A 26,435-nucleotide genomic window follows, 5' to 3' on the forward strand; every position below is an offset into this window, starting at 1 on the left:
TAAATACTTGTTTGTTACAAAATAAGTTGGTATTAATTATGTACTGTTTTTCACCTTTTGGAAATTTTTACAAACTGAAAGAATTCGTTTTCCCTGTATAGTTAAAATTTTTAAAACGAGAAATTATAATCATTTTTGTTTCGTAAATTAAATAGAAAATATATCATTTACCTTTTTTTCTAATTTTGGAAGTGAGTTTAAAATCTTGTAAATAGAGAAAAATGTGCTTAGTATGAGTGTAAATATTTATATTTTTATCTATCTTAATTTTTTTCAGGGAGAGCCTTTTTCTAAAGTAAAAGAAAGGATACAAAAGAAATTAGAAGTTCCTGATAAAGAATTTGAAAGGGTAACATTTTAAATAGTAGTTATTGTTATATTACTGATGTACTGCCTCCTTCAAACTCACTGAAAATTTTGATTTCTTTTTTCAGTATAAATTTGCTATCATTGTTATGGGTAGGCAGCAGCCCATTCAAGATGATGTAGACTCAATAAATTTACCCGATTTTATACCTCATCCTCAGAGTGGTAAGTTAAAAAAATATAAATATATAGTTCAGGAATGATTGTATTCTGGATATACCTCAGAATTCCGGGTTCTTGGTATCATCCTTTCGTGTCTAAAAACTAGGAGCAGGATGTGATTTTTTATTTATTTATTTTTTTTGCAAAATTTCTGCATCTCAAGACTATTAGTTCGCGGACTTCTGCGAATCAAAAACTTCTAATCCAACAGAAATTTTATGGAGTTCCGCAATATAAAATTCTTTAAGCTTTTGCTAAATCTGATTAACGAGGTGTTTACGCATATATGATTCTTCCTCCAATTGGGGGCGATCCACCGATTTGATTCCTTTGGTTTGACAGATTTATGCATTTTGGAACTGTGCCTGAATCCATTGATGTCGTGATGCATAATCGCACAATTTTATATATCAAACAACGGTCAGTTTTCGTATTTACCTGGTTTAAAAGATATGCGTTTTGATACGTGATGACATGATTTAAAAGTCATACATCACAGTTCGTATTCAAATCAAATTTTGCAATCTATATTTACGTGTTTTTCAAATATCGCGATTTGTATTAACGCAAGTTTAAAATCCAAGGTTTTGATTTTTATTCATGCATTCTATAAATTTAATATCGTTATTTTTAAGTCCAATAGCGTAATTCAAATTCAATATTCTTAAAAGCTAAATTGTTTCTTAAAATAGTTACCATAAAGGTGTGATATACTTCATTGGTAGGTAATTTCATTATGAATCTTAGTTTTAAAAAAATATAAAACATGTATGGTATATAGATTGATATAGAGTTTTTGCACATAAAATTCACTTTGTGTAACAATCACCCCTGATAGTTATAATTGCTATAAATTAAGAATTGAATTAATATTTGATATTCTACTTCCCTAAAATTTGGTCATGCAACTTTGGGGAAATGATCAAATCTCGAAACCTATACCCAAAGTTAAGACCAAAAACAAAGCGCAATTCAACCACCATGCCAAATGAGACAGTTCACAGAAACTAAAAAAATTTATTGACAAATATTTCCACACTAAAAAGTATTTCCACAAATATAGTGTTAATTGTCCTTAGGAGCAACTTCTATTACTATTAGTTATTTTCAATGATCCAGGTTGTTTCAAGTGTGACCAAGACATTTTATCACTGATAAATTTATTTACTCTAGTTGTACTCTGATATTTGCATATGAACGTAATACATATAAATTGGGTGAATCGTTATTCACATGTTAAAGGAGTTTTTTTTATTTTCAGAAAATAATTTTTATGCATTATCTTTGTGTTTTATTAGCAGTTTAAAAAGAATGAACATTAAATATATTGGTGTTTTTTTTTTTTTTTTCATTAGTAGAAACTAACATTCTACTAATTCTATTATACACTGTTGGACAATTGCTAAGGACGGATCACAAATTGCAATGTAGCATAACATTAAGCGAGACATGAGATCTAGTAGAATAAAATATAGTTGCCACACTGTTCAGATATTAGAATAAAGAATATTCATTGTTCTGGAAAGTACAAAAGCTATGAAACATCTGAAAGAAAAAAAAATGTTCCTCTGATGCTGCGTACGGAAAAATGGAACAATGCATCTAAATGTCAGCAGGCAACTTGAAGAAAGGTGTCAGTACGGGATATGTCCACCGTGGAGTGTGATGCAACATTCTACACGTCGTATCATACTTTGCACAACATTATCCAGCAGCTGTTGAGGTAATTTATCCCATTCCTCTGTCAGTGCACGGATGAGGGTGTTCTTGTTTGTCGGAGGATAGTTTCGACCAGCAAGTTGCCTCCCCAAAGCATCCCAAACATTATCAATGGGGTTTAGATCTGGAGAACGTGATGGCTATATGAGGCGTTGAATACCCTCGCTGTCTAGACAATTCTGGACAGCGAGTGTTCGATGACATGTTGTGTTGTCGTCCATAAACACAAATTTATCACCGACACCACCACGGAAAAGACGAACATGAGGAAGTAGAACTTCATCAATGTATCGTTGGCCAGTCATAGTCCCATTCGCAACCGCATGTAGGCGCGTGCGGCCATTGATCATGACCGGCCCACACCATGACAATGCATGTCGGATATTGGTCCCTTTCCTGGATATTTTCTGGAGGATAACCAGTACCACTCTCGCGCCAGATTAGTTGGCGTCTACAATCCGATGACAGACTGAACCTACTCTCATCTGAGAATAGTACGCATGCCCAGTCCTGTTCAGTCCAATTGTGATGCTCACGACACCATTGCAAACGGGCAGTAAGGTGCTGTCTGGTCAATGGGACACACACAACAGTTCTGCGGGCGTATAGTCCTCCTCCCCTCAAATGTCTCGCAACAGTTTTTCGGGAGATCTGCTTTCCTGCGGCAGCAAGAAACTGATTTGCCACCTGCTGAGCTGTGGTGCGCCTGTTCCTTTTTGCTGATAGGACAATGTATCTGTCTTCTGCAGGCGTCGTTCTTGTAACACGACCTCCCCCGTGCCGCCTACTACACATTCCAGTAGTTTTAAATGATTTCCACAGCCGTGAAACAACGCTGTGAGCGATGTCGAACACCCTGGCAACATCTGTTATTTTTTGCCCTTCTTCGATCTTTCCAATAATTCGGCCACGCTTAAAATCATCTAAGTGATATCGGGAAGACATGCTGAAAATGTCAAGTTCGTCAACTAAATCTTTCCTGTATAACTTTGACTTAAAACAACAACTCTCCACACGCGTCAAAACCTTTAAAGCTCTTATCAGCACTATCATGTGATGAACAGACGTGGGGAAAAAATTTGCATACGCATACCTCTTCTTACTATATCCCGCACTTATTCTAATTTTCCTCATTTTGCTTCCTTTCATTTTGTGGTTGCTATGGATGATAGTGTTATCCATCCTTAGCAATTGTCCAGCAGTGTATATATTTTTTTAATATACGTTTTTAAATGATCAAACTGTTAACTTAAGTCCTAAAAATTGTCTCTTGATATAACTATCTTTATATTTTTTTAAAGAATCTGAAAAATATTGTAACAAGTTTTAATGTAGTAAAAGTGGAGTAAAGTATACCAATAAGGAATTTTTAAGGATTACTAATGAATGCTCTGTTGTAATATCAAGAAATTATTACTTGTGTGTTCTTACATTATTTAAAAGCTTCTTACAAGTTTTTTGTTATGTCACATTTTTTATGTGATCTGTAAAATGTGTGTGAGAATTTATAAATGTATAGAATAAATAAATTCGATCAGCTTTTCTTCTTAATTAAAGAATTTGCTAATATTTTTTTTAAATGAAAGATTTTGTTTTTTTATACTTACGAATAATATTACATTTTATGAACTTGATACATTCTATGTTCCATTGCAGGTAATGCAGTTCAGCCAAAACCCTGGTTAGGATTAGAACATGTAAATAAAGCTCCAAAGCGATCAAGATATAATTACTTGGAAAAGGCAATCAAAATTCATAACTGACAGTGGCATTGTAATTATTTAGAATCATTATTGTAAGTATAGAATATCTATTGCAAAAACTTTAATCTAAGTTTAAAAAAATTATTTTTAAATTAATTTATATAAATATACTAAGAGTTTGTAATAACCACAATTTACAATAGCTGGTGGAAAAGTTTTGTTTTAATCGTTAAAAGTTTTTCATTTTATCCCTACGGTATTGTATTTTCTTCCACACTCTTAAACTACAACTATGACATAGCAGTTAATCTCAATCAAGTTAGTAGCAAAAATTTGTCAAATCTTTGATTTCATTTTTAACATTGAATATAGAGTTTAGTAATTAATTGTCACAAAGAAAAGCAATGGGATGTGTTAGATAAGTAGTGAACAAAAAGTACATTCCTTTGAAATGTGCAGTGATATTCTTAAAAACAGCAGAATTATAAGAGTCTAAAATAGCAAGAATTTTTCTGATTGTAACAAGGAAATGAGTGAAATGCTTGTTTATCCCTTTTCTGTATTGATACCAAAAATGAATTAAAATATGTTTCATTTTACCTTTTTTTTATGTTGCTCTTTTTGACCTATTACATGAAAGATGTATTTGCATTAAAGAAAAAAACTGTTGTTGAAATAACAGTTATATTGGTGGTTTTTTGAACATTAAATAATAGAAATTGTTTAATGTTCTTTTGATTTTTATACATAAAAATTATTTCACTCTGGTAATAGAAAATCTATTTCCTTAGCTGTTAGTAGGCTAGATTTTACTATAGATTAAACTTTTAAAAGTATCTTTGTTTGTTGATATTATAATAGAGAAATCATACTTATTCTTTATCTTATCTGCCAACACATGCACTATAAGAAGTTTATTCTAATGATAGCAAAATGAAAACTTCTACTATAACTGTAAGCAGAAATGTCTTAAATTTTATCAGCACCTAAAACTTCATCAATGATTAGCAAAGAATTTATGTATCTTTAAATAAAAGAGTAAAATATCAAAGCTACCTCTTTAAATATAAAAATAAAAAATTTCTAATGAAGTAGGAAAATTTGGCAACTATGGTATTTATAACTAATACTTCTTTAGAGCCTCTCCTGATTCTTCTTTGCAGGATTTCTAATTGTTTTTTACAGGATGATCTAATTGCAGGAGCGTATTTATGATTCTGTCAAATTTAGAATTTTATTCTGCAAAATGGAATTTTTCCCCTCCCTAAGATATTTTTAAGTGGACAAACTCTGAATTACATTTTACTAGTTATGAAAAAACTACCATATTAGCGTCTTATTGTTGATTAATTCATGGTGTCTGTGTAGATAGGTTTGTTTTATTATGGGAACTCTAATGTTTTCTTGTTTTTAAGCTATCCTTATTTGTAAATCATTGGAATTATAAAAATTATTTTTAGTCGAGATCATTATACTTTTACTGCCCTAACAAAAAATAAGATTTCATCCTGTAGTAGCACTGTTCTATTTCGGCTACCTCTGCTCTCCGGGTAAAATTGACCTTAGCAGCAAAATAACTTTGGACCAATATTCACGATTCTTGGCTCAATAAGGGTTCAAAGGTCCATTATTTTCGAATATTGGCCTTGTATAGAATTGTCAGATTCAGCCAATATTTCCATTATTCAGCCAATTTTGAGCCCAACTAGTGCCAAGGTAAAATTGTTGTTACGCAGGTACCCCCTTGATATGTGTCTATGCAGAGCCCGAGAAAGCTGCAGTGACAGCAGAAGACAAATACATCCAAGGCTGAACAAAAGTTTTCAAGCTCTGGGTCAAAATTTATTGCAGGCTCTTTCTTTAAAGCACAAAGCCTTATTTTCATATGTTGTAGAATTATTGAAGGTTCTTTATATAAAATTGTATTTTTTATATTGATAAAAAGAAATTTTCTGCAGTTTCTTTTAAGAAAAAAAGAACTAATCAATTATATTTTGGTAAGGAATTTTGATGGGGCCTTCAGCAATACCATGCCCCGGAACAATTGTCCCTCCCTCACCCCCCTTGAGTATGGCCTTGCCTACGTCTCATGTAAAGCCTCATATATAATAGTCAGTCACGTTTTCACTATTCTAGTATTTCTAGGAATTGATATTTCGGGAGAATCACTGCTTGATCTAAGAGTTCTCTTGTCTTCTGGATTGGTTCAAAATTACAAGGCTACGGAGTTGAACATCAGTAGTCATAAACCCAGAAATTGGGTCAGCTGTTCAACGACAGATGTAAAATAAAAAAATTTGTACCCAATTTTACCTTACTAGTGTGGTAAGTCTTTTTCTAGAAAAAAAATTTCATTTATAAAAAAAGTAATGCATCAATGACTTTTGAGGAGTGATGTATTGTACAGGCCTAAGCAATGAATATCTTGAATAAATCTGAGTTTCTAGGTTGAACTGTTTAGCTCTTAAAAGCTTTTGAATCTTAGCTACCCAATATTACCCCACTTTCCCCATTATAATTTTCATTAACTAAAATAATGCTTAGGACAGATTCATTAACAAAACATTTCAATTTTCATCTGTTATGTGCTTTTTTTCCTTGTTAACTATTTATTTTTATTACATAGTATTTTTTTTCCCCTTCAGGCAACAGCTTTTTCCAGTTATGCAGCTGTTTCGAGCTGTATTTTTCTGCTGGTCAAGTGTGCATTCAGTCTTTCATCATTGTACAAACATTTTGCAGTCTGCGTTCCTTCCCACATTTTGTAGTGTATGACAAGTTTTCTCCAAAATAAAGTTATTTGTATGAGATTGAAACAAGTTATGCTGTTTAAAATGATTGAATTACAGACAATTATACGTTAGACATTCAGGGGCCTTTGTTTATTCAGAGCTGTATATGTCTAGTGTTGTATGTGGCAACATAATTGTCCAGGAACTATGCCCATTGCACTGTTAAACTTTTATATAAATAAATAAATAAATTAAAATCACTTATTGAGGAATTTTCTTGCCTGGTAATAAAAGGTTGCAGCTGGCCAAGTTTTCATCCAACGTTGGCACTTTGTACGACTGGAACTGCACTTCAATTTCTACTGTTAATATACATACTCGTATGTATACGAGCATGGCTCAAATTAGGTGTTAAATAAATAACCTTAAAAATATTTCAACTCTATTTTCTCAACAAGAACTTCCGACTATGATTTTAAGAACAATGCAATGGCTGTCGATGAAGCTATCCTCCGATTGGACAACAGGATGGGCAGTTTAGCAGAATTATAGTACCAGTGGTTGTAACTGTAACTGTTGATATTTGATCACCTGCTTTATTCCTGAACGTGGTGTACAAATTTAAGGAAAAATAATTTTAAAGAAAAATGGCTGCTGCTGCAAAGATAAAACTGAGACTGTTTATTAAGATTTGTGTGTTTTAAGGACTTGAATTGCCTTTCTAGCGTGTTAATTTATTTTTGCTTTAATTTTAGCTTTTTTCCCTTGATGCAAGCCTTTTGTACTTTGTGTTGAGTTTGAAAATAATACTTTTTTTTTTATTTAAGAAATTAAATATGAGTAACAACATAATTTATGTTTTCTTTTTTAAATTAACTTTTATTGATATGATTTTTTATTGTAAAAATTTGAAGAAAATTACTTTGTTAATTAATATTGGAGTGCTTCAATTTCCATTGCAAATTTTAAAAAAAGTGCAGAAAATTGTATTATTTTATAAATTTTACATTATTTTTACTAATTATTGCTTGATGTGTGATTATTGTAATTTCTTGAAATTGTTAAAAGTTTAGAGTTTTGATCACTATGCAAATAAAAATGAGGTTATTTTAGATGTCCTCACTTGATCTGTGATGATATTGATGGAAATATTATATTGGCTTGTTTTCACCTACAAAGTGTCTTAAAATTTATAGGAGTTACTAATTTTCAAAACTATGATGACAAGTTTTTTATCATGTGTTTTTAATAATTTTCATGATTTGCATTCCATGCAGATTATTTTCTATTTACTGTTTACTATTTTCAGAATGCATGGTTTGTAATTTGTATGTTTTCTTTTTTTTTTTTTTTTCGTTCCTTCAAAATTCATTTTTACAGTTCTAAGTCCACACACAGTGTCAATAAAAGTAATTCAAAATTTTGTTCCTTCCTTTCTTTTTCACTATTTTGCATCTCAACCTTGCATTTCAACCATATAACACTCATATGATTATCGAATGAATATTATTTTTGAAAGTGAAACAAGTCCACTTGGAGCTAAAAATCGTTAATTTCTTAAGATTTTAATATTCATTACTGCATTTTAAATTTTAATTAAATTATAAATTTAAATGCAAACATCAAAATTGGTTAACCTTTGCCAATATTTTTAAATTCAAACTCTAACCCTTCAATATCTTGATATAGGAAAACTGAACTTATTTCACTTTCAAAAATAGCAGCCCAAATATAAGTCGGACTTAACCACTAAAGAAAATATGTTTAAAATTTATTATTTTTAACCTTTAACACACTTTAAGTGCATAATAAACTGCTATAATGTTATATTTATTAATAACTTTTTAGTTCAGTTGGCTCATTTTAGATATTATAAAATGAGAGTAAAATTATTTTAAATTATCTTAAATGTAATATATATTCAGAATTTAAAAAAAGAAAACTAATGGCTGCCACTGTAAGTGGCTAATTCCAATGTACAGTGTGAGAATAGAAATTAGACTGATCCATAAGAGAGTGTCTACTTGTTGAAACTACCTGTACAGTGCGCCCCCAAAAAAGTTACTCCGGGTGTATTAAAGTTATTCAATAGATCAAAAGTTATCCTGGGTGACCCCTTTTGGGGGGTCACCCGGAATAACTTTTGAACTATTGATCGGATCTTTATGTTAGAGGACTCAATATTAATAGTTCGAGGTAGTGTCCTCAAATATGCTAATTACTGCAGACGATACTTTAAGTTACGAAATGAGACAAAAAAAGTTACTTCCTTTTTTTCCCAATGAATTTGGATTTCTGTCCTCCAAAATATAGGAGGTAGTCGCAATCTGCGAAATATAGTTCCCATAGCTTGGTAAGGAGAGCAATCCAAAGTGAGAATTCCTTAATGTTAATTTTACTTTTTGCATATTTCGCCATATCCAGAACTTTTTAAGCGAATTGAAAAAAATTTGCACACCCAGTTATAAAATTCTTTTTTCCAGGAATAATTCCATGTCCAAAATAAATTTTAGTAAGTATTTATTATTTTATCTAATAATAGTAAGAAAAAAATTTTTAATTTTTAAAAATCGAATTTTAAATATTAGTCATTTTTAAATTTCGATTTCTCAGGAACTATTCAACCGATTTCATCCAAATTTTGTATTTTGCCATGTAAAATTCTATACTTTAAAATAGCGTAAAAAATTGTATACCTGACAGTTCAAAAAGGTTTCAACTATTATTTAATAAAATAATCATAAATGTTTCTAAAATTTATTTTTTTGCATCTTTGGAAAAACTAATTTTGTGGAGAAAAAAATTTTTCAATTCGCTTAAAAAGTTCTCGAGTTATGGCAAAGTACGCATTATCATTAAGGGGTCCCAAACTTTCGATTGCTCTCCAGACCAAACCATGGGGACAACATTTCTCAAATTGCAGCTACCCCATTATACTTTGGGTGTCTGAAATCCGAATCCATTGAGAGAAAAGAAAAAGGTATATTTATTCAGAGAAAGTACGTTTTTGGGTCTGATTTCCTAACTAATTAACATATTCGATGTCTCCCCCTCGAACCATTAAGTTTGAGTATTACAAAGTGAAGATCCGATCATTAGATCAAAAGTTATTCATAGTGTTTTTTTTTTCTTCCTTCCTCACTCTCTTTTGGGCACTGTACATTGCTTTTACAGATAGATTGGTTGCTGTACTACTTTGGGCCTCATTTTTTGATTTGCCCTGGCTACTAAAAGACATTCTCACTTGAATTAGCGTTACAGATGTTAGAAAAATGCTGGGAATCTTCTGACGTATACATGATTCACTCAAACTCCTATGTAAAGCATGAATTGCAGCTGGTGGTCCTTCATTTAAGCATCAGTTGTTCCTTTACCATTCATTTTTATGGCGTTCTCCATTTTCTCTTATACTACCGTAATACTGCTGATTCAGAGCGATTTGTTGAGAACTGATTTTGAGCTAGATTCCACCTTCACAAATTCAATTTGTTCTGAAAATATACAAGACTGAAGTAGCTAAAAACTATTTGGTAAAATGAGCATTTCAAAATCTAATCGGAGATGGAATGCTATTCAGATGATTTTTATCCCAACCATTAATTTAACTGCATTGGAGAAAGCAAAGGCCCACCCCTGGTTGATGTGCCAATAATGACGATGCTTTTGATGGCAAAACTCTGCCGAATTCGATATTAATAACTTACAAGATATTATCCTTTACTTGAATTTATTTTGAACTAATATGGATGATATCAACTTTCAATTTTATTGCTGCTTTTAATATAAGAACTTAAAACGTTATAGAATTAGAAGAAGCGTATGACTTTTGTACTAATAAATCTGACTGGGCAATAATACCAAAATATAAACACTGTTTATAAATAATTTAAAATTAAACAGAAGAAAATGCTAAAAATTAAAGATAAGAATTTTAATAAATGTTAACAGCAAACATTAAGATTCTCAAAATTTGTCAAGGGTTAGGTGCCAACCCATGAGAATATTTAACTATGTTCGTGAATCTGTTGTTTAGTCACATGAAATCACAACGTCTGAATCAACTATTATTTATTTTACACAAATTGCATATTTTATAATTTATTAATCATAGACGTATCATCGGAAGGAGGACACCCAACAATTACTAATTACAAAATTAATCAAGGTTTATTTTTTCACCCTCCCTAAACGTTTTGAAAATATTTAAAAGGATTTGAAGCTATTGATAAGTCATTTAATTTCATTATAGTCGTGATTATGTTTGGAGCTTAATATGAGATGTTCTTCTTGCCCATGAAATGCGATCATGCTTTAACTACATACTTCGTCTAATTTAGAAGCCAACCCATGAGAATATTTAATTATATTCGTGAATCTGCTGTTTATTCACATTTGGAATCTTAACCACAACCTCTGAATCAACCTTTTATATATATATATAAATTTATACATCTATCACTAATTACAAAACAAGACTAATTTTTAAATGTATACTTCCCTTTTACTGTTTATATTTTGTGGCAATTAAGATTGTATTAGATTTTGTACAATTTCTTCTGTCACTCGAAAATTGAAATAAAAATCTAACTTTGAAAATTAAAGTACAAATCTAACTCAAAATTCTATATTTAACTTAAACGGACTAATTTTTCAAAAAATTTCCTTTTTCGCCACGCTTCTGTTATCAATTATTTTATGATACGGATGCAAAGTACTTACTTTAAAATCAACTTCAATCTCGGGATCTTTATTCCAAGACATAGAATTTGCTTCGATCATTTTATGAAAAGAAAAGAAAAAAAGTCTGGCAATTTAAATGCTTTACCTCATTTTATAAAGATTTTAGTTTCCGTTAATATAGTCTCTCTTAGGTGATATGTTTTTATAAACGGATATAATGTTTTAGGTTATTAAAAGCATGAAAAAACGATTTTTTTTTAAAGTTACATTTGAACCATTCCATTTCAATCAACAAAATAATTCGTTGTAAAGCAAAACTTTTTATCATGTCGGAAGAAAATACTGAAAAAATCACTTTCATTTTGCCAACACTACAAAAATTAGCCTCTTTTCAAATAGCCGAAGAGCCGGCATCATCAATGCTTGAAAGCATTTACTGGCAAACGCTTGGTTGGGTTCACACGCCTTCTTTCAAAGGCATTGATTTGCGAAAAACGCGTAGCACCTTATTAGTTCCAGAATCAAAACTTGTCACTGATTCGTCACGGCTTTATTTTGATAAAAGCTTTCGTCCTAAAATACAAATCGAGAACAAAGTACCATACGGAGTTCTTCCGAGAGAAATAGCAGAAGAAATTTTTAAAAGACGATTCGCTAAACAGGATTTGAACACCATTCTCAGCGAAATTGGCTTGGAACCCGATATTATTCGCCCACCTTTATTGTATTACAAAGATAAATTTTGTTTTCTGAAAACAAGTTTTGATGAGGGAATCCAAATGGAACCTTTCCTTCCTCTCCATTTATTTGATGACGAATGGTATTATGAAACGCGATCGCCTGAAGAATGGGTGACTTTAGGACATTCTGATACCGAAGAAAGACCAGTTCCTGCTACTGCATTTATTCCAATAGAAACGGAACAGCAAAACAAACATTTTGAATGGCAAAAGGTAGCAGTTTTAGATTACTACGAAGAAAGAAAATTATATCGAGTTAGGAAAGAGACAAACTGTGAAAAACATGGAAGTGTTCTTATCAGCAAGGATGAAAGTTTAGATTTATGGGTGCACCGCATTTATTTAAAATTCGAAGCTGAAGATCCAATTAAATTTGTAAGACGATTGTATAATGCTGTCACGTGTAGGCATTTGGTAGAAGAAAGCTTACGGCTCAATTATTATGTTGATTGTATGCCCCTAGATAAAATTCCTGGCTGGTCGCCGAAAGACGCTGATGAAATTCTTTCGATCACATTAAGAAACCCTCAGTTACATCAAAGCAATGGGTTAGAAATTTGCAAAATGCAATTAAATTACGAATTTAAAAGAAGATCCAATCTAATAAAATACATGAAAGTTACAAGTCAGGATCCCAATTTTTTGAAAGAATTTAAAAGTGCGCAATTTCGAAATATTAATGTTCCACATACGACTGGTTCTTTAGTAAAATTAGAATATTCATTTAAAAAAAGATTAGAGAGCTTCGAATGCTATACCCTGTGGAATCAAAAAGAAGTAGTACGGGTACTACAATTAGTGCAAATCGAGATATTGAATTTATATGATAAATCTCTTTATAGCGTACCCACTGACGCTTTAGCCATTGAACAATATGAGATTCTACAACGAACAGAATTAAATAATATGGAAGAATATATCCGTGGTCCATGGATAACCAATATTGTTTTTGCTGTTGAATCAAATATTTGTAAATGTGGAACTGGATCTTATGATGTGAATCAAACTCGTTTGCACACTTTTCAGCTGACGAAACTTGGTAAATTGTTGAAACTGATTACTTTTAAAATGGAAGATGTTATTCGTTCCTTAGTTAACAACTCATTGCGGAAGTATTCTGAAAGGATAGTAGAAGCTTGTGAAAGTTTAGTAGATATAAAAGAAAACTTTAAGTGGTCCGATGGATTCTTTAGTAAGAAATTTTCTCCTACTTGTTCCCCAGTGTTTGAAGTAGCCTTAGAAGTAAAAGGACAGCATCTGAAATATATTGTTGACCTTAAAAAACATTTAGACGTAGTTATAGAGTTATTTGAAGAGGGACTTCACGTCACAAAAGATTTAGAAAAAATACAAAAATTAGTTATGAAAAGGTTATTATACGATCCACTTGAAAGATTGAACACAGTTATGAGCACTGAAGAACAAATATCGCAGTGGAGGAAGCTCATAATTTCCGGTTTGTATAATTTTCTTTTTCTTGTAAAACCTTCTCGTAATCACCACCCCTCTAATATGCATTTTTTAAAATCTATATTAAAAAGAATTTTTAAAGAAAATGTACACACATTAGTAGGGGCTTCAAATAAATATTTAAGTAAGAAAAAAAAAAGAAAAACACAATCAAGACCTAGCAAATCACTATTGAGGAAGGCGAGATTAAAATATCAAAAAAAAATTTGATAGTAGGATGCAACATGAAAGTGTTTTTGATAATTCTCTTTCAACTGTTATTTGTTTCTTTAGGCAATCAAACGGATTTCGATCATTTTTTCTCCGCTTCCTCGATAGTGATTCATTAGATTTCTGATTGGTCTTTTCTCCCTTTTTGAATATTAATTTGCAACTCGTCATGAGTTATTTTTTATGTTAATTTTGACATGGAATCTAAAGAATATAAATTTAGGGTGGTGATTACGGAACATCTTGTATTTTGAGGATAAGGTTCATGTTGTTAATTTAATATAAAGACAAAAAAATCGCGACTTGAATTATTTAGAAAAAAAGCGTTTGTGTTTTAAAAAATTTTATATTTAGTGATCTCTTCGCGTAAAAAAGGAGCAGTCAATTTATCATTGCAAACCAACAACGCGTCTGTATTAGCTACACATGAGTTATACACATAATGATGTTTTAAGACTATACAAGAAGGGTCAAATTATTAGCTCTTATTGAAATGAAAAGAAAATTATTGAGATTGCTAATATGATATAGGAATTGCTTGAAGTGTTAGGGTAGTGTTTTGAAATCTGAGAAAGAAGTAAATGAACGAATGAACCAATCTTTTCGCATAAAACGTGTGGTCAAAAATTGATCTTAATTTTGAACGACGATAATTAATTAAGGTTCAAACTTAAAAAGGAGAGCCGGGATCCTTATTAAAGAAAACTAAAATCGTTTTATAACTAGTCCTATAAAATGTATATGAAATTGAATATTTTTGTTACACATCAGGAAAGTTATTTCACAAATAAATTAAATAAACATAATTCTTCAATAAACAGATCATAAGAAAATTTGAGCTCTTCTCGATATTTTATATAATATAATAATATCGATATTAGTAATTTATTATATTATATTTTTGCTAACTCAGACTCAGTTCTGTATATGTGAAGTGTAAAAACCTGCAAACGAAATTTCGAAAATATTCCGAGTTACTGGAAATTAAATTTTTTTTTTTTTAATTTCTCAATTGAGCTAAAAAGACAATAACAATTTAGGCCGCTCAAAACAAAAAACGTAGAACACGTCACTTAGCTATCTTAATAAGCTTAATCTTCAATCACTCCCGGACATTTCCCTTACGGTTTTCATAAGTGATGCTCCCTACTTTTTACACAGTTTTGAGAAAATGAAAAGCGTTTTGAAGTCTAATTGTTTAATATTTAAAAATTTTCTCCAATGCTGTATTATCCGGGCTCATAAAAAATTGTAAAAAATGATAAGGCATTGATTTTGATAATTTTTATCTAGGTAGAAAAATGCCGCCAAATTGGCAATTTTTAAAAAATTTAAATAACTTTTGAAATATTTCAGTAATTTGTTCTTTATGGCAAATATAGTTTAAAATTATAGCTTTGCTCCAAGTGATTGTGACGTGGCGAAAGAGTTTCGAAAAACCATGTTTTTATCATTTCTTAGAATGCGCGATACTCTATTTCTGTTTTAATTTTTTGACAAAACATTTTATTGGTATAAAAATAAAAACTTTTTTTAGGTATGAGGAATGCTATTATAGTTGCTACAGCTTATGCCAAATCTTATGACAATACGTTAAAAGCCTTCAAAGAAGATCATATCAATTACGTTAAACGTTTGTCACGGTCTAAAGTTACATGCGAGCAGTTAAAGCAGATAACAGAAATGCACTACAAAGAAAAAACAGAATTATCAGACACCATACCCACTTTCATAGATATAGGTCCTTTCCGCCTATTAACAAGCGCTGTTCGCACGACAGCTATTAAAAAACACGAGCAACTAGCCAGGGCTGTGTTAGAATACTTTTATGAAAAGCTCAGGCAGAACATGGAGGCTATAAATGACCAGTTCTTAGTCTTGATAGACAGAATTGAGCAACAAACTGGAAATATTGAAGACCTTTTGGAAAAAAAGTTATGGTGTAGAACGGTGCCAAAGAAAATCGAAAAAATTTGCTTAGATGTTAACAGATTGTCAGAGGACTGCAAACTCATTGCTTCATTCAATAGGAATATGGATGACGAAGACGTCAATATCTATTGGAGAATTATGGTGAGTTTAGCAACGAAATTTTTAACCACACTAGAACTTTTTCTTTTTTGTTTGAAAAGAAGAAGAAAAAAAAACATAGTCTCTTTCACTTAAATATTGCTATGCAATCTTTTAAGAGCAAGGTTTTTGTAATAAATTTTTTATAAGGGATCTAAAAATATATAAAAAGCGGTCATTACCGAACATCCTGCATAGACCATTTCTAAGGGACTACCAATATACTACGTCTCCAAGCATTTTGAAATTAATTATCAGCCTTAGTTTACGGATTAATGCGTGTTTTTATAAGGAGTCTAAAAAAAGAAGAAGGCATTAATATTTCTAAATGGATAACGTTAAAACGTTTTCATAAATTTAAATTTCGATCTCGTGTTCCAAAAACTAAACTACTTATGGCTGTAAAACAAAAGCTTATATTACAAGAATGAAATTACTCAAATCAAGATTGTTTATAGGATAGGATTTGGAGAATTGGATAAAGATGTTATTTAGTGACGAAAGTATGTTATGTGTATCGTACGGAAATCAAGGCGTTCGAGTTAAGAGGATGAATCAAGAAGCGTTTAATAAATAGTTCCTGAAACGGTCTGTAAATTTGTAGCTAGTTTGGGGATATGGAGTTGCATGAGCGCAAATGGACCTGGGAGGTTATGCATCCTCAAAGAAAAAGTCAATTCAGATATTTATAGAGAAATTCTCGATCCCTGTGTAGATCCTTTCTGCAAGGCTTCTAATTCACAACTTCTCCGCATTGTTTAATATTTAATCATCAACCTTAAGTTTACGAACTATAGAGCAAGTTAGGTCCAAAACAGTGAAGCAAAACACACAGTTTGGTTGAAATTTTTTTAAATTAACTTTATCAATTTTGTAGAATGCATATCATTTGTCTATCGGTTTTCCTTTTGTATTAAAACTTCTCAATTTTGTATATAAAACACTCATAAGACAACTGTAATTCGCGTCACAACAATAATTGATTTAATTTTCTAACATTACGCAGAATGATTAAAAGTAAGAATCAGGGATGAGATTAGCCAAAAGGCAAAAAAGCTGAATTTCCACGATAGTAAATTTTACGCAAGCGCAACCCTTTACTAATAAATTCCAGACAGTTTAAGGTAATAAATAATGTGTTGACATACAATTGTGTACTAATCTATTATTATATAAATGATTACATTGATATTTAACATTTAGTGAAAATAAAAATTACCAATTGAAAAAATAAAGCTGGAATTGAAAAATAAAGCTACCTCAGTTCACATGAGAGACAATTATTACTTGAAAAACTACCTGGTTTAGCAAATAAAAACTACTGAGAATTTACATTAATATTTCATTTCTTTTAATAAATACTGTTATGTGATTCATAGCAAATACATCAATACAAAAAGGCGTAAATACGAATCACAATATCGGATTTTTAAATCTCGTAAATAAGAATCGCAACATACAATATTCAAATCGCGTGAATAAGAATCGCAACACGCAAATATGAAAAGCTTTGTTTGATATTAAAATTGTGTGAATAAGATCAAGATATTAGCAGATTCCAGGCTTGTGAGAAGCAGCGTCGTTTGAACTACAAAAATCAGATCTATCTGGAGGGCGGGTAAAAAATTCGGAAAATCTTATCTGCTGCGAGTAAATGGAGACAAAATAGCTAAAATTAGTAAAAATGAGAAAGGATTGATAGCTATGTAGTTTGAATCTTCTGTTTCTCTTTGAAAATCGGTGAATTTTCTGAAAAAGCGGAATACTTATTAAAAAAAGTGAAATTTTTAGAAAAATCTGAATTTTTGATAAAAAAAAAAAAAGCTGAAATTCAAGAGATAAAAGTGAAAAAAGCGGAGATCCGCTAAAAAGCGGAAAAATCTCATCCCTGAAGAATGGTTTTTCGAAGTTAAATTTTTCTCTTAATTTATCAAACATTAATTTAACAAATATCTCCTATTTAATAATCTTTTCATTAGCTATTTATAGTCGTTCCCATTTTTGCAGTTTATAAAAAGAATAATTATTGAGATGCAGCAAACAGCTAAAATGCTGGATCAGTATATGTTTACAGTCATCATCTGTACTAAAGTAAATGGCTGGCCTGCAGTTGAATCAGCAAATATAAAGGCCGTCAGCTGGCCATTCACCACTTTAAAACTTTCTATTTGTTGGTAAGCTAACATAAAGAGGGCGATTACTTATCACATTTCAAAGAGTTGTTACTAAATAAACAAAGTAACAGCTAGTAATCCGTGAGCTACAGCAACATCTAGGCAACTTAATACCGATGTTGGTCAATGACCATCTGGGAGTGAATTCAACTCCCTAATGAAAATATTGAGAAAAAGCGATTATTTTTACAAATAAATTAACAAAAAACTTATTTCTGGGCATACCATATACCATCCCATTATCAGACAATCGAAACATCTTGTCTTTAAGGATAAATTTAAAAAAGTATTTAGAAGGGTATTTAAATGTAAATAATTCCTAGGATGTCTTTTTCGAATTATCTCTAACAAGTGATATTATAGGCAATAAAAAGTTAATTATTTTATTTTTAAAATAAGAATTTGTTGTTTATAAATTATAACTAAGACATTTTTTAGGAACTGCCACAAAAAACAATGAACATATTGAACAGAAGGATGAGCGAGTTTGACAATGAAAGAGACATACACAAAGAAAATTTAAAATTTGACCAAGAAAAACTCAAGACAGGCATAAGGGATCTCCAACAAGAAATACAGCTCCTTGAAGATAAATTCGACACTAAAAAAGCGTCAACTATAGCCGCCGATGTTCGCAGGCTTCGAAAAACCTTGAACACTTACCAAGAACATGCTCAATTGTTCAACAAGCGAGAAAAACTCTTTGGTCAAGACCTCACTGAATATCCAGAGATCGAAAACATTTCGAATAATTTAGTACCTTACGAGCTTTTCTGGTTGAGTACTGCAGAATTTCATAAGTATCGTGAACGCGATCTTTTGGATCAGCTGGCCTTGGAGCCTGCTCAATTAATAGATTCAATAACGGAATTTCGCACAAACCTAGAAAACAGCTTAGAGTATTTCACTTCAGATATTAATCCTAAAATAAACGAAGCTGCGATAAGAGTTATAGGCGAGATAGATGAATTTTTGAGGAGTAAGATGGAAGAATAAATTTCTACTATGTATATGATTATTATTTGACTTTTGGCAGGTTTTTTTATTTTAAAAATAAAAAATATATGGACAAACTAGACTCATCACTGTTGAGTCTTTTTTAATGCAAAGGAGGCATATAAAAAGTGCATAGAACCGCAAACGGAGTTTCAAATTAAACGTTCAAACCTTTGATGTGTTGCTCATGTAGAATCGTCTATGACATGCATGCAAAGTCCAGGGTCTGATTGGTCATAGACCTGGAATCGCTATTACAGTCCTTATATCCATTTAAATAAAAAAAATGTATTGGAAGAAAAGAGTGAAGTTTTTAATTTATTATCTTAATTTTATTGTAACTTGTTTCATTATCATTATGAATAAAAATTTATTGTAAAACTTCATATGTAATGAATCAGAGTGGAAACATTAAAAAGCGTAATTATTTAAATCACTAAAAGGCGCTACATACAAATGTAATGTTTGCTTTAACAGCTTGCCTCCCCCCCCCCTTCGTGGATGTTTAGGTAAGAAAGAAAAAAAAATCCAAAAATCCATCAAGTAAAAAAAAAAAAAAAAAAAAATTCCAAGGTGTCCTTCAAAAAAATTTCAATGAAAAATGACACTTGAACTTCGTATTCATGAATTATGAAACTAACTACATACTTGTTTCTTTCTATGTATTTTAGATAACGTTGCTAAGTACAAACAAAATAAAATTCGATGATTTGTAACAACAGTTTGAATTTTTATGATAGGGCATTTACTACGTTAATAAAAAACATTTTTTTAAAAATGAAGCATAAAGCATTTAGTTTGTTAAAGAATAATTTAAATTTCCAATAAACTTCGAAAATCAAGAAATCCGCAACAGTTTTTTTTTAAACAATTCTTTAAAATCAAATGAAATACAGTATAAATAATTCGTGTATATACTTAATTCTCTCTAGCGGCTTTTAGTTATGTGTCTAAAAATTAGTTGACATTGGAAAGTAGTCGAAATTTCGATTGGTGATTAATTTTATTTATTGATAAATTTTCCTTGCAGCAATCAAGAAATAATTGTAACTAGCATTGTCCTCAGCACTGAGTTTCAGTAAAAAACTAATTACTTTTGCTAATTAAAAAATGGTCGAAATTTCGATTGATAAATTCTATCAGATGATAAACTCAGCTTGTAGTGGCCAGTAATGTCACTATGCACAGAGATCCAGTTTGAATAGGATAAATTTAGCTCGTCGGAAAGTGGTTAAAATTTCTGTTAACAATAAATTCTGCTTGAGGTGATTAGAAAAACAATAGAAATTTTTTGATTCGTTATCGGATAAATTTAGACCCATATGTCTTAACCCTTTAAACTATGTTTAGATACAGGAAAACTATAATCTAAACTAAATACATTAATCTATAACTAAATAATTCAAATACAGGCACAAAATTTTATTCACAGTTTTAGATAAAACACATATTTAAATTACAAACTTAGTTTAGTAATAAAAGCAGCTCTATATGTCCATTAGTCTATAAGAAAAATAAAGCGTTGACATGGACAGGTATAAAGTTTACTAATAACATAATTAACAAAAACAGTTTATGCTAGAATGCAATTGAAATAAGGTAAACAGTTAATAATCTTTTAACACTTAAAGCACTGGAAGCTTACAAATATGATTTAAAGTTTAATTTTTAAAGATATGTTTAAGAAAATAGCTATCAACTGCCTCAATCTTATATTTATCTCAAAGCAAAGTGTAAAACTATCAGCAAAGTATTACACTTTTTTCATGTTTTTATAAGTACAATAAATTAAAGCACAAAGATCATAAAACAAACAAATACATAAATTCGAAATAAAGCTCAAAGAATCATTAAATATTGATTATACTATCAAAGGCAGCTTCAAATAACGGAACAAGCAAATATAATGAACAAATGTAAAAATTAAATTTTGTAGTAGTTTTTCTACTGAGAAAATCTTTGATATGCTTTATTTAAATGCAAAATAAAAAAATGCAAAAAAAAAAAAAGCCAATATTACAAGTAACAAATTTGTATTAAATGTGGTTAAAAGTATTTACTTTTAAAAAACTAGGCTCTACATGTTTTTTTTTCTTTTTCAGAAAAAAATAATCTTTTTATAAAATGCGCCAACTTTTTTTAAAAAAATGACAACACTTTAATAATTAAGAAGGTTTTTATGCATATCATTGACTATCTAATAGAAAACAACACAGTAAAAAAATAGTTCGAAACCAAAACAAATGTTGATTATATATATCAGCAACGAGTGATTCTAAAGATAGTCTAATACATATTTCTTTATAGGTTAATAACATAAACAATATCTGAGCCACAATGTAATTCATTAAAATTAAAATAAGCTCCGGGAGAAAAAATTTACGTATAACATGGCAATATAACAGACATGAGATAAAAAATAAAAGAAAAACTGAAATTAAAAGTTTAAATGTATAAAAATTACTAACTAATAAAGCAAAGAAAAATAACTTTGATTACTTAACAATTAAAACACTGGAAGTAATGAATACTCCATTGTATAGCTTATGTTGACGCCAGAAGCGCCATCTGTGAAAATTTAGTGTGTGCAATGAATCTGAAGAGCTCGGATGTGAGAAAAGTGCGTTGCTCTAAATGAGTTATGTTAATTAAGTGTTGTGTTTGATTATTACAGTCCGCTTTTATTGATTTTTGAGAACATTTTTTATTATATCGAGAATTTATGTGAAACTGAGCTATCGTCGGACCCAGCTTAATAAATAAATAATGATTACTATATAAGTTTCGTGTTTATGTTCTTAACATTTAAACTCCTGAGGAGTTTACAGCCGTTTTAGTTTACAGTTTAATTCTAATTTAAATAGTAATCTTGTTGTCTTATATTTTATTTAATTAAAATTTTCTAAAAAAATAATAGCATTATTAATTACTACATATGAAACTGAACTTTTATGACCTTAATTTTTCCAAAATAAAGCTTTTTCTAAAGGTAGTTCAATGATTTCTATAAATACTTCTTTGCTGTATTTTTAGTATTTATTCTTAATTTTAAATAGTTTTAGTTATTTTTTATACTTAAATGTTTTTAAGTAACTTACTTCTTTCTTTTTTTTAAAAAAAAATATACATATATATTATTAAGTAATTAGGTTAAATCTATATATTTACCCTCTGATATTTCTGGAAGTGAAAAGCTGCATTTCGATTTTTTCAATTTCTTATAAATTGTTTTAACTCATGTTATTCATATAGAAAAACAAATTATATAGGAGAAACTATTGTGAGTTTCCAAATTTTAAAGAGAACCAGAAAATTAATGAAAGTCATAATCAAGTACAATATTAGCTAGATACTTCAATAAAAATTTGAAACCAACCATTTTTCAATGATATGCTGCATGCAATAAATATTTTGGTTAGGCTACCTCAAATAAATGTTTAGTCAGGCAACGTCGAATCAAATTTTTATAATTAGGCTATATCATTAAATTTTTTTAATTAGGCTGCATCAAAGAAACTTCGTAGTTAAGCTGCATCAATTACATTGTTAGTTAGGGTGCATAAAATAATTTTCTTCGTTAGGTTGCATAAAAAATTTTTAATGTTAGGCTACATCAATTATATTTTTAGTTAAGATACACAAAATAAATTTCTTAGACTGGTTTATTTTTCTGTCAGGTTGCATTAAATAAATTTTTAGGTGCTGCAATTTAGAAGTTATAATAATTTGACTCTTTTGTAAACAATTCTGTTAGTTATAGTAATATGTTTCATAAATATCAAATAAAATTATTTAGCAAAATTGCGAAGATTACACCCCACAGTACTTAATCATTCAAGATAGTTAATTGGGCATTTGAATGGATTAAATTTAATTAAAACTTATGGCAAAGCTAATTTTAAAAAATTCATTAAAATGAATTATAAATAGTGCAGATATATTAATAATTTAATACAATGCTATATACAATGAAAACTGCTATTTAGAATGAAAATTTCATTTCAATAGAGTACTAGCACAAACTATTCACAGATAGAGCTAAGGGGGGGGGGATATATAACAAGTTAAAATTACAGCATATTTTAAAATAGTCACTTTATAAAACAATAAAAGATAGTGAAAATACTTTGTCCTAAATGTAAAGGTGAAAATGGTATGCTTAAATGCTAAACATTAAAATAGATAACAAAACACTAGGGAAAAAATCACAATTTTACTTTAAAAGAAAGGTATAAAAATGGTTATAGCTTAGAAATTCAGTATACACTAAAACTTTGTACAATCTAATATAAACTTAAACTCTAATAATAACATTAACAATTACTTATGCTGTCATAATTCACATAAAAATATTCTACCACTACAAAATTTTAAAAATTTGTTTTTCGTTGGCTAGTATAAAAGAGAAGCAAACCAAGAATTACTTTATAATGTTAAAAATAAAGCACATATAGTAGGTGTATTTTGAGCAAAATCTGTTTCTCTTTGATGCAGTTAATGGTCGAAAAGGATTCATGGCAGTAAATTTCTATTAGCAAAAATGTTCATAGGATCAACGCTATCCTTCACTGCTTTCAACATTTGTACTCCAATGTCTGATACTGTTTGCTGCATCCATTTTTTACGCAATTTTCCAACTAAAATTAGAAGCATTTTAATTCACATTAAATATGAATGCTATTTATACTAATAAAATACGGAATTAAATGTAAATAAATTGTTAAATTATCGATGATATCTCAAAAAATTTAAAGAGATGGAAAGCACATGAGGTACAGCCTTAAAAGCACATTACTGTACAACATTAATCTTCACGGAATTATCAAAATTGAGAAAACTTGCATCTGAGGTAATAATGCCGTTACATTAGGAATCTTTAAATTATGACCTATGGTTATGGGTAATAGTTTCATCACAGTTATTTTGCAAACTGATTTAATATGACCAAACAATAAGGCAACAACAATCGACTTTTCGAGGGTCAATCGTAATCGACTTTTTGAGGGTCAACAATCTACTGGATCTTGTCTGACTTCATCAGACAATTAGAGGATAAGAAACAACAACAAACAATAAGGCTGTTTTAAGGGCCTCAATATAAAATTAACTGTGGCACAAAACACACACAAAAAAACGAATCCTATTTTCATATTTTGTAGAATTTATTCAAAATTGTAGTTTTTATAATATACAATTTTCTTCATTTTTTCTTTTAATGAAAAAACATTACAATTGTTTGCATTTGATTTAGACCAGACATTCAGCAGTTCCGGGCCTGGCACAATTGCCAATGCGCCCCCTTCAGAACGGCCTTGGAAACATTAACTGTTACACATAATGAAATTAAACTCCTAATGAAAATGTAGTTGGATCAAAATGACTTGGAAAATGCTTGAAACAGTTCCAAAACTGTGAGAAATCAGTTGTATTTTTTAAATTTTTAAACAGATAAGTCAGAGATGAAACAACATTCCTCTAAATAAAGCCTCTGCTAATTAGGTTTGGCCTTGAGACTTAGGGAAGGAGCTTGTGTGGACCATAAGCTGAAAAGTTTGAGGACCGTTGTTCCACAATTTGGTCTAGATCCGACACCCCCAGACTCTACCATTTCTACTAGCCCCAAAACAGAAATTGTGAATATATTTAAGATAATTACAAAATAGGATAAGATTACATCTTAATAGTAAACAAAAGCATTTGTTTTCCTAAGTAGATAAAGAAATATTTTATATGAAAAAAAAATAGAAGAGTCATTATCTGATGCATGAAAGAGTCATTCAAAACTATACACTAAGTATACATATTTGAGATTTTTGTGCTAATTACATTAAAAAAAATGAGCAGTAAATTAATTAAAAACATAAGAATAGAAAATATGAATTATTAAATATGAATAATCATAAAATAATATGAATAATTAGTTAAATAACGGATAAATAAAAAATATAAAAAATAAAAGCTGATTAGCTACCTCCATGATGATGGGATATGCTACCTCCACAAGCAATGATTTCATCTCTTGCTGCACTCTATAATTATTTTTAAAACAATTATGAAATTGCACACATAAGTATATATATATACATAAAAAACTTATTTAAATTGTTTTACTAAATGCAATATCTTATAGTGAAATTTTGGTAGATAAGAATAAAATCTTTTTGCCATCTTTGTAAATAAAAAGTTGATTAAATTAAACAATTTATTAAAAAAAAAAATGAATAAATTTCAAACTAAAAACTTATTATAAAATATGCACTTTAATATTTTACAGACACAATATTAATGAACCAATATAATGGTAATGATAAAGCAACAGATAGGTATGCATATTTTTTTAAGGAATATAATAAAGAGAGTATAATATAATAAAGAGAGTATAATATAATAACAATATATATAATAATATATGTAATTTATTATACAACCTCATACCTATTAAACTATAATTCAGAAAAATTGCGAAAATATTCTGGCTAGTGGATTTTTTAGGGGGGGAGGAAAGGTGCAATTTTTGTTAGAAGATTTTTATAAGTTGTAAAAGCTAAGATTTATAATTCATATTACATACAACAAACACTAAAAAAAAAGCAAGTTATAATAATTTGTTGTCATTCAAAAAATTAGTACTTATTTTTTTTAACGTTATTTACATGGCATTTAATGTCAGCTCAAAAGTATATGCTAACATACCATCAAACATTATATTACAAACATAAAAAAATTAAACTGCATTTCACTATGATACTTTGTTTCCCGGTAGTGTTTCAAATTGTTTTCACAGATTTTTAAATGTAAGTAAAATGTAAGATTGAAAAGAGACAGTTAAAGATATTTTCAAAAGATAACAAATCCTCTGAACATCAGTCATAGTTTTTTCTTTTAATGATTTAGATGCAGGCCTTCTTGTATCAAAAAACAGGTTTCACAAATTTACACAAAGGCTCAACGCATGGATGTTTAAAAATATTAATATTTTTCTTTGTGTTAATGCAAACATTACTTACTTCAATGCTTTCATATGTATGCACAGGATCTGCAATACCCTGATAGCTAAAAGCAAAGTAGAAATAAACACAAGCCCCAACGTCATATGACTGAGTGACACGACAAGAGGCAAAAGGTGGAGATTTTATCCCATGCTTTTGACATTCCCTGTGGATTCTGTCTTTCACATTACGGCACAAATCAGTTACCCTACAATATATTCAGAATCGAAAGCTTTTAAATTTTTGAAAACAGTCAACCATAAACAATGACAAACAACTCAGAGATATTTACATTTTTATACAGACAAAATAAGAGGTATTTAAAAGATTAATGATACTTTTCATGTAATAAATTAAACAGATGTTTAAAAAATCGAAATGGCATTGTTACCATAAAAAATATACAAATTATAATTTTTAGCAT

General features: G+C 29.8%; 3 protein-coding genes and 1 long non-coding RNA gene across 5 annotated transcripts in view; 2 read left to right on the forward strand and 2 right to left on the reverse strand.

Moving 5' to 3' along the window:
- The window catches only part of Usp7 (Ubiquitin-specific protease 7), a 49,439-nt gene extending 41,334 nt beyond the window's left edge, over positions 1-8,105 (forward strand). For both annotated transcript variants that reach the window (XM_016058570.4, XM_016058569.4), the window contains exons 31-34: positions 278-349; positions 435-531; positions 3,904-4,042; positions 6,596-8,105. In XM_016058570.4, the coding sequence (XP_015914056.1) occupies positions 278-349; positions 435-531; positions 3,904-4,010 (276 nt within the window). In that variant the 3' untranslated portion in view covers positions 4,011-4,042; positions 6,596-8,105. The remainder of the gene's footprint in view (positions 1-277; positions 350-434; positions 532-3,903; positions 4,043-6,595) is intronic.
- A 1,939-nt stretch (positions 8,106-10,044) lies between these two features.
- LOC147813776 (uncharacterized) lies at positions 10,045-11,505 on the reverse strand. The gene is made up of 2 exons (XR_015432525.1): positions 11,402-11,505; positions 10,045-10,173 (listed from the first exon to the last, which is right to left on the reverse strand). It is a non-coding gene; the product is annotated as an uncharacterized LOC147813776 (long non-coding RNA).
- A 95-nt stretch (positions 11,506-11,600) lies between these two features.
- Positions 11,601-19,309, forward strand: sac (sterile affecting ciliogenesis). The gene is made up of 3 exons (XM_016058567.4): positions 11,601-13,558; positions 15,320-15,855; positions 18,465-19,309. The coding sequence occupies exons 1-3, from the start codon at positions 11,689-11,691 to the stop codon at positions 19,020-19,022; spliced, it is 2,964 nt and encodes a 987-aa protein (XP_015914053.3). The 5' UTR covers positions 11,601-11,688; the 3' UTR covers positions 19,023-19,309.
- A 3,909-nt stretch (positions 19,310-23,218) lies between these two features.
- Agps (alkyldihydroxyacetonephosphate synthase) overlaps positions 23,219-26,435 on the reverse strand; it is a 31,748-nt gene continuing 28,531 nt past the window's right edge. The window contains exons 17-19 of the mRNA XM_087159253.1: positions 26,030-26,219; positions 24,994-25,051; positions 23,219-23,659 (exon numbers count right to left, since the gene is read on the reverse strand). Of these exons, the coding sequence (XP_087015379.1) occupies positions 23,535-23,659; positions 24,994-25,051; positions 26,030-26,219 (373 nt within the window). The 3' untranslated portion in view covers positions 23,219-23,534. The remainder of the gene's footprint in view (positions 23,660-24,993; positions 25,052-26,029; positions 26,220-26,435) is intronic.

Source organism: Parasteatoda tepidariorum, chromosome 3, assembly GCF_982258835.1.
Source record: "Parasteatoda tepidariorum strain Cologne lab strain chromosome 3, Ptep-v5.0, whole genome shotgun sequence".
Classification (NCBI taxonomy): Eukaryota; Metazoa; Arthropoda; class Arachnida; order Araneae; family Theridiidae; genus Parasteatoda; species Parasteatoda tepidariorum.

What these genes read in the sequence shown, in the direction of transcription:
- sac (XM_016058567.4), top strand. Translation starts at nt 11,689, where the DNA reads ATGTCGGAAGAAAATACTGAAAAAATCACTTTCATTTTGCCAACACTA. An exon ending in GAGGAAGCTCATAATTTCCG is followed by an intron (nt 13,559 to 15,319) that starts GTTTGTATAATT and finishes AACTTTTTTTAG; the next exon opens with GTATGAGGAATGCTATTATA. An exon ending in ATATCTATTGGAGAATTATG is followed by an intron (nt 15,856 to 18,464) that starts GTGAGTTTAGCA and finishes GACATTTTTTAG; the next exon opens with GAACTGCCACAAAAAACAAT.